This window comes from Pseudochaenichthys georgianus, unplaced genomic scaffold (genome assembly GCF_902827115.2).
Source record: "Pseudochaenichthys georgianus unplaced genomic scaffold, fPseGeo1.2 scaffold_714_arrow_ctg1, whole genome shotgun sequence".
Lineage (NCBI taxonomy): Eukaryota > Metazoa > Chordata > Actinopteri > Perciformes > Channichthyidae > Pseudochaenichthys > Pseudochaenichthys georgianus.
In genome coordinates, this window is record NW_027263267.1 from 25773 (window position 1) to 34951 (window position 9179).

Genomic DNA, 9179 nt, shown 5'->3' on the forward strand with positions numbered 1-9179 from the left:
AGTGAACCCCCCAGTGAACTTCCAGTGAACCCCCCAGTGAACTTCCAGTGAACCCCCCAGTGAACCCCCCAGTGAACCCTCAGTGAATCCCCAGTGAACCCCTCAGTGAACTCCCAGTGAACCCCCCAGTGAACCCCCCAGTGAACTCCCAGTGAACCCCCAGTGAACCCCCCAGTGAACTCCCAGTGAACCCCCCAGTGAACTTCCAGTGAACCCCCCAGTGAACCCTCAGTGAATCCCCAGTGAACCCCTCAGTGAACTCCCAGTGAACCCCCAGTGAACTCCCAGTGAACCCCCCAGTGAACCCTCAGTGAACTCCCAGTGAACCCCCAGTGAACTCCCAGTGAACTCCCAGTGAACTCCCAGTGAACCCTCAGTGAACTCTCAGTGAACCCCCCAGTGAACTCCCAGTGAACCCCCAGTGAACCCCCCAGTGAACTCCCAGTGAACCCCCAGTGAACCCCCCAGTGAACTCCCAGTGAACCCCCCAGTGAACCCCCCAGTGAACCCCCCAGTGAACCCCCAGTGAACTCCGAGTGAACTCCCAGTAAACTCCCAGTGAACCCCCCAGTGAACTCCCAGTGAACCCCCCAGTGAACCCCCAGTGAACCCCCCAGTGAACTCCCAGTGAACCCCCAGTGAACCCCCCAGTGAACTCCCAGTGAACCCCCAGTGAACCCCCCAGTGAACTCCCAGTGAACCCCCCAGTGAACCCCCCAGTGAACCCCCAGTGAACCCCCCAGTGAACCCCCAGTGAACTCCCAGTGAACTCCCAGTGAACCCCCAGTGAACCCCCCAGTGAACTCCCAGTGAACTCCCAGTGAACCCCCAGTGAACTCCCAGTGAACCCCCCAGTGAACCCCCAGTGAACTCCCAGTGAACTCCCAGTGAACCCTCAGTGAACTCCCAGTGAACCCCCAGTGAACTCCCAGTGAACTCCCAGTGAACCCTCAGTGAACTCCCAGTGAACCCCCAGTGAACTCCCAGTGAACTCTCAGTGAACTCCCAGTGAACCCCCAGTGAACTCCCAGTGAACTCCCAGTGAACCCCCCAGTGAACCCCCCAGTGAACTCCCAGTGAACTCCCAGTGAACCCTCAGTGAACTCCCAGTGAACCCCCAGTGAACTCCCCAGTGAACTCCCAGTGAACCCTCAGTGAACTCCCAGTGAACTCCCAGTGAACTCCCAGTGAACCCTCAGTGAACCCTCAGTGAACTCCCAGTGAACCCCCCAGTGAACCCCCCGTGAACCCCCAGTGAACTCCCAGTGAACTCCCAGTGAACCCTCAGTGAACCCCCAGTGAACTCCCAGTGAACCCCCAGTGAACCCCCCAGTGAACTCCCAGTGAACCCCCAGTGAACCCCCCAGTGAACCCCCAGTGAACCCCCCAGTGAACCCCCAGTGAACCCCCCAGTGAACCCCCCAGTGAACTCCCAGTGAACCCCCCAGTGAACCCCCCAGTGAACTCCCAGTGAACCCCCAGTGAACCCCCCAGTGAACTCCCAGTGAACCCCCAGTGAACCCCCCAGTGAACCTCCCAGTGAACCCCCAGTGAACCCCCCAGTGAACTCCCAGTGAACCCCACAGTGAACCCCCCAGTGAACCCCCCAGTGAACCCCCAGTGAACTCCCAGTGAACCCCCCAGTGAACCCCCAGTGAACCCCCCAGTGAACCCCCAGTGAACTCCCATTGAACTCCCAGTGAACCCCCCAGTGAACCCCCAGTGAACCCCCCAGTGAACCCCCAGTGAACTCCCAGTGAACTCCCAGTGAACCCCCCAGTGAACCCCCAGTGAACCCCCCAGTGAACCCCCAGTGAACTCCCAGTGAACTCCCAGTGAACCCTCAGTGAACCCCCAGTGAACTCCCAGTGAACTCCCAGTGAACCCCCCAGTGAACCCCCAGTGAACTCCCAGTGAACTCCCAGTGAACCCTCAGTGAACTCCCAGTGAACCCCCAGTGAACTCCCAGTGAACCCCCCAGTGAACCCCCCAGTGAACCCCCAGTGAACTCCCAGTGAACCCCCCAGTGAACCCCCAGTGAACCCCCCAGTGAACCCCCAGTGAACTCCCAGTGAACTCCCAGTGAACCCTCAGTGAACTCCCAGTGAACCCCCAGTGAACTCCCAGTGAACTCCCAGTGAACCCCCCAGTGAACCCCCAGTGAACCCCCCAGTGAACCCCCAGTGAACTCCCAGTGAACTCCCAGTGAACCCCCCAGTGAACCCCCAGTGAACCCCCCAGTGAACCCCCAGTGAACTCCCAGTGAACTCCCAGTGAACCCTCAGTGAACTCCCAGTGAACCCCCAGTGAACTCCCAGTGAACTCCCAGTGAACCCCCCAGTGAACCCCCAGTGAACTCCCAGTGAACCCTCAGTGAACTCCCAGTGAACCCCCAGTGAACTCCCAGTGAACCCCCAGTGAACCCCCCAGTGAACCCCCAGTGAACTCCCAGTGAACCCTCAGTGAACCCCCAGTGAACCCCCAGTGAACCCCCAGTGAACTCCCAGTGAACCCCCCAGTGTGTTTCCTCTCACAGTTGGTTTGATGTTTGGTTGTCAGCTGCTGTTCCTCTCTTCCAGGCCACCTTTAAAGGCTGGATGGACATCATGTATGCAGCGGTGGATTCCAGAGACGTCAGTACACACACACACACACACACACACACACACACACACACACACACATACACACTCATTTACTATACTTGTGTGTGTGTGTGTGTGTGTGTGTGTGTGTGTGTGTGTGTGTGTGTGTGTGTGTGTGTGTGTGTGTGTGTGTGTGTGTGGTGTGTGTGTGGTGTGTGTGTGTGTGTGTGTGTGTGTGTGTGTGTGTGTGTGTGTGTGTGTGTGTGTGTGTGTGTGTGTGTGTGTGTGTGTGTGTGTGTGTGTGTGTGTGTGTGTGTGTGTGTGTGTGTGTGTGTGTGTGTGTGTGTGTGTGTGTGTGTGTGTGTGTGTGTGTGTGTGTGTGTGTGTGTGTGTGTGTGTGTGTGTGTGTGTGTGTGTGTGTGTGTGTGTGTGTGTAGGTAGAGTCCCAGCCGAAGTACGAGGAAAATCTGTACATGTACATTTACTTCGTCATCTTCATAATCTTTGGCTCGTTCTTCACTCTCAACCTCTTCATCGGAGTCATCATCGACAACTTCAACCAGCAGAAATCTAAGATATGTTTCTTAAAAGTATTTATTTGATATATGTTATATTCCCTGTATTTACTCTCTGATAATGTGAGGTCGCTGTTGTGTTTCTGGTCTTCACATGGGTGGGACAGACCTTTTCATGACGGAGGAACAGAAGAAGTATTACAATGCGATGAAGAAGTTGGGCTCCAAGAAGCCTCAGAAGCCCGTCCCCCGCCCGGAGGTGAGCTCACTTCCTGTTTTAACCTGTTGAGCCCTGAGCCATTTTTTCAGGTCTCAGGATCGAAAATGACATTTCCAGAACAAATGACCATATCTTCTGAAAGGGGAACATTAATAATCTTTGTTCTCAAAGCAATGATAAACCTGTGAGCTGGATGTAGAAAAGTCAGAATCAATCAAATTGTTTTTATTTTTTACTTATAGTGAAAACCACCCTTGAATGATGGGATGGTAGACTAAAAGCTTTAGGAATCCAAAGTACAACATATAAGAAGTACCCTGTACTAACCCTAACCCTAACCCTAACCCTGTATCAAGATTGATGCAAAAACAAGTGACATTTGAACTTTTTAGAGGTTTAGCACAAAAAAAACACTTCTGGGGTCATTTGGGTGGATTTGACCTATCTCTGGCCCCCCTTGGTCAATTTTGATGATTGACATCTCTTTTTAACTGCTGGAGCCAATGGAAAACCACTCGAAAGTTCCACATACACACACTGGTTACCAAATAAGGAGTGAGAGACACGCATAGCCAAAACCGGAGCTGCGACACACTCTGGTGGCTACCTTTCCTTGTACGATGTGAGGGTCTAAGGACAGAGGGTCGTATTGTCATACTGATATTCTGTACAAACTGTGAAGTCCACTGAGACACATTTAACATTTGTGATATTGGGCTATAAATAAACATTGATTGATTGATTAGCAGCTAATTTGTATTCACCGATTTTTGCATAAAAATTGAATTATGGATTATCAATACTTTTTTCAAAGTGACAGACACATTGCTATGACCTATGGATTAACCTTCAGCCACGTTGTCTCTCGTTTTAATGCCATTGAACACGACTTTTGATCAGAATAACAGCTAAGGTGAGCATATCTCCGTTGTTTGCTACCTAAAGCGACGTCGTGTGTTGTCTGTATTTGCTTCCCCTGTCGCAAGTTCTGATCGCTCAGTAATGATTCTTATATTTCTAGAATCTGTGGACTCTCAGGATTTTATCTAAGCTTGTTTGTGCAGATCCAATAAGTATATCGATTGGTATACCAAGAGTTCTGTGCTAACGGCGTTAAGATTTTTTCGCACAGGGCTAATTCAGAGGTTAGCCTCGTGCTTTTTTTTGCTAGAAAAAAATAAATCATCAGTTAGCTGAGTTTCTTCCCGTTACATAGATATGACACGTTCATAGTTTATTGAATATTAAGAAGCCCTCAGACACTGTTGCTTGCAGATGTTGTGGTTTCGGACCCGCCGAAGGGTCCGTGGGGCTTTAAGGTTGTACTTCCTGTCCCACTGATGTAAAGTTGAACTTCCTGTCCCACTGTTTTAAAGTTGTACTTCCTGTCCCTTTGTTTCAAGGTTTAACTTCCTGTCCCGCTGTTTTAAAGTGTACTTCCTGTCTCTCCAGAACAAGTTCCAGGCGCTGGTGTTTGACCTGGTGACCACGCAGTTCTTCGACATCTTCATCATGGTGTTGATCTGCCTCAACATGGTGACGATGATGGTGGAGACAGACGAGCAGAGCGAGGAGAAGGAGACCATCCTGTACTGGGTCAACCTGACCTTCATCATCGTCTTCACCGGGGAGTGCAGCCTGAAGCTGGTGGCGCTGCGGCATCACTACTTCTCCGTGGGCTGGAACATCTTCGACTTTGTGGTCGTCATACTGTCCGTCGTAGGTGAGTGCTGAGGTCCACTGGTGAGGTCATCTGGTGATATCATCCTACGGTCTTGTGTCGTCGCCTTGGTTACGCTTAACTTTTGGGGGTTTATTTCCTGTAAATACTTAATATAAAGTTGTATTTCAGTTTGACTGTTCCTGAACAACAAACCCTTAGCACCTTCTGATGCAACTGTCGTCACCCCCCCCCCCCCTGCAGGCCTCCTCCTCGCTGACATCATAGAGAAATATTTTGTTTCGCCCACACTCTTCCGAGTGATCCGATTGGCTCGTATCGGCCGAGTGCTCCGTCTGATTCGTGGAGCCAAAGGGATCCGGACGCTGCTGTTTGCCCTGATGATGTCACTTCCTGCCCTGTTTAACATCGGCCTCCTCCTCTTCCTCATCATGTTCATCTTCTCCATCTTCGGCATGTCTAACTTCGCCTACGTGAGGAAGGAGGGGATGATCGATGACATGTTTAACTTCGAGACGTTTGGGAACAGCATGATTTGTCTGTTCATGATCACCACCTCTGCCGGCTGGGACGGGCTGCTGATCCCCATCATGAACACGCCCCCCGACTGCGACCCCGACGTGGAGCACCCGGGCTCTCCGGTCAGGGGAGACTGCGGCAGCCCGGGGGTGGGCATCATCTTCTTCACCACCTACATCATCATGTGCTTCCTCGTGGTCGTCAACATGTACATCGCCATCATCCTGGAGAACTTCAACGTGGCCACTGAGGAGAGCTCGGACCCGCTGTGCGAGGACGACTTTGAGATGTTCTACGAGACCTGGGAGAAGTTCGACCCTGACGCCTCGCAGTTCATACAGTACAGGTGAGGAAAGGTCATACACATGAGCACAGTTCATACAGAACAGGTGAGGACAGTTCATATAGTACAGGTGAGGAAAGGTCATACAGATGAGGACAGTTCATACAGAACAGGTGAGGAAAGGTCATACAGAACAGGTGAGGACAGGTCATACAGTACAGGTGAGGACAGGTCATACAGTACAGGTGAGGACAGGTCATACAGTACAGGTGAGGACAGGTCATACAGAACAGGTGAGCACAGTTCATACAGAACAGGTGAGGACAGTTCATACAGAACAGGTGAGGAAAGGTCATACAGATGAGGACAGGTCATACAGTACAGGTGAGGACAGTTCATACAGTACAGGTGAGGACAGGTCATACAGAACAGGTGAGGACAGTTCATACAGAACAGGTGAGGAAAGGTCATACAGATGAGGGCAGGTCATACAGATCAGGTGAGGACAGTTCATACAGTACAGGTGAGGACAGGTCATACAGTACAGGTGAGGACAGGTCATACAGTACAGGTGAGGACAGGTCATACAGAACAGGTGAGGACAGTTTATACAGTACAGGTGAGGACAGGTCATACAGTACAGGTGAGGACAGGTCATACGGTACAGATGAGGACAGTTCATACAGTACAGGTGAGGAAAGGTCATACAGATGAGGACAGGTCATAGAGTACAGGTGAGGACAGTTCATACAGTACAGGTGAGGACAGGTCATACAGTACAGGTGAGGACAGTTCATACAGTACAGGTGAGGACAGGTCATACAGTACAGGTGAGGACAGGTCATACAGTACAGGTGAGGACAGGTCATACAGAACAGGTGAGGACAGTTTATACAGTACAGGTGAGGACAGGTCATACAGTACAGGTGAGGACAGGTCATACAGTACAGATGAGGACAGTTCATACAGTACAGGTGAGGAAAGGTCATACAGATGAGGACAGGTCATACAGAACAGGTGAGGACAGGTCATACAGTACAGGTGAGGACATGTCATACAGTACAGATGAGGACAGTTCATACAGTACAGGTGAGGAAAGGTCATACAGATGAGGACAGGTCATAGAGTACAGGTGAGGACAGTTCATACAGTACAGGTGAGGACAGGTCATACAGAACAGGTGAGCACAGTTCATACAGTACAGGTGAGGACAGGTCATACAGATGAGGACAGGTCATACAGTACAGGTGAGGACAGGTCATACAGAACAGGTGAGGACAGGTCATACAGATGAGGACAGGTCATACAGTATAGGTGAGGACAGTTCATACAGTACAGGTGAGGACAGGTCATACAGAACAGGTGAGGACAGGTCATACAGAACAGGTGAGGAAAGGTCATACAGATGAGGAAAGGTCATACAGAACAGGTGAGGACAGGTCATACAGGTGAGGACAGTTCATACAGTACAGGTGAGGACAGGTCATACAGTACAGGTGAGGACAGGTCATACAGAACAGGTGAGGACAGGTCATACAGTACAGGTGAGGACAGGTCATACAGTACAGGTGAGGACAGGTCATACAGTACAGGTGAGGACAGTTCATACAGTACAGGTGAGGACAGGTCATACAGCTGAGGACAGGTCATACAGAACAGGTGAGGACAGGTCATACAGTACAGGTGAGGACAGTTCATACAGTACAGGTGAGGACAGGTCCTACAGTACAGGTGAGGACAGGTCATACAGTAACAGGTTGAGGACAGTTCATACAGTACAGGTGAGGACAGGTCATACAGAACAGGTGAGGACAGTTTATACAGTACAGGTGAGGACAGTTCATACAGTACAGGTGAGGACAGGTCATACAGATGAGGACAGGTCATACAGAACAGGTGAGGACAGGTCATACAGTACAGGTGAGGACAGTTCATACAGTACAGGTGAGGACAGGTCATACAGAACAGGTGAGGACAGGTCATACAGTACAGGTGAGGACAGGTCATACAGAACAGGTGAGGACAGGTCATACAGAACAGGTGAGGACAGTTCATACAGTACAGGTGAGGACAGGTCATACAGATGAGGACAGTTCATACAGTACAAGTGAGGAAAGGTCATACAGATGAGGACAGGTCATACAGATGAGGACAGGTCATACAGTACAGGTGAGGACAGTTCATACAGTACAGGTGAGGACAGGTCATACAGAACAGGTGAGGACAGGTCATACAGTACAGGTGAGGACAGGTCATACAGAACAGGTGAGGACAGGTCATACAGAACAGGTGAGGACAGGTCATACAGAACAGGTGAGGACAGGTCATACAGAACAGGTGAGGACAGTTTATACAGTACGGGTGAGGACAGTTCATACAGTACAGGTGAGGACAGGTCATACAGTACAGGTGAGGACAGGTCATACAGATGAGGACAGTTCATACAGAACAGGTGAGGACAGTTCATACAGTACAGGTGAGGACAGGTCATACAGAACAGGTGAGGACAGGTCATACAGAACAGGTGAGGACAGTTCATACAGTACAGGTGAGGACAGGTCATACAGATGAGGACAGTTCATACAGTACAAGTGAGGAAAGGTCATACAGATGAGGACAGGTCATACAGAACAGGTGAGGACAGTTTATACAGTACAGGTGAGGACAGTTCATACAGTACAGGTGAGGACAGGTCATACAGATGAGGACAGGTCATACAGTACAGGTGAGGACAGGTGATACAGAACAGGTGAGGACAGGTGATACAGTACAGGTGAGGACAGGTGATACAGTACAGGTGAGGACAGGTCATACAGTACAGGTGAGGACAGGTCATACAGATGAGGACAGTTCATACAGAACAGGTGAGGACAGTTCATACAGTACAGGTGAGGACAGGTCATACAGAACAGGTGAGGACAGGTCATACAGTACAGGTGAGGACAGGTCATACAGTACAGGTGAGGACAGGTCATACAGAACAGGTGAGGACAGGTCATACAGTACAGGTGAGGACAGGTCATACAGTACAGGTGAGGACAGGTCATACAGAACAGGTGAGGACAGGTCATACAGGTGAGGACAGGTCATACAGTACAGGTGAGGACAGGTCATACAGTACAGGTGAGGACAGGTCATACAGTACAGGTGAGGACAGGTCATACAGTACAGGTGAGGACAGGTCATACAGAACAGGTGAGGACAGGTCATACAGTACAGGTGAGGACAGGTCATACAGACAGGTGAGGACAGGTCATACAGTACAGGTGAGGACAGGTCATACAGTACAGGTGAGGACAGGTCATACAGACAGGTGAGGACAGGTCATACAGACAGGTGAGGACAGGTCATACAGAACAGGTGAGGACAGGTCATA

The 9179-nt window shown here is 50.6% G+C and overlaps 1 protein-coding gene across 1 annotated transcript in view; it reads left to right on the plus strand.

Annotated features, from left to right (window-relative positions):
- The window catches only part of LOC117443968 (sodium channel protein type 4 subunit alpha B-like), a 39784-nt gene that overhangs the window by 25249 nt on the left and 5356 nt on the right, over window positions 1-9179 (plus strand). Inside the window, exons 17-21 of the mRNA XM_034079756.2 lie at window positions 2580-2633; window positions 3023-3160; window positions 3255-3359; window positions 4773-5043; window positions 5245-5866. Of these exons, the coding sequence (XP_033935647.2) occupies window positions 2580-2633; window positions 3023-3160; window positions 3255-3359; window positions 4773-5043; window positions 5245-5866 (1190 nt within the window). The remainder of the gene's footprint in view (window positions 1-2579; window positions 2634-3022; window positions 3161-3254; window positions 3360-4772; window positions 5044-5244; window positions 5867-9179) is intronic.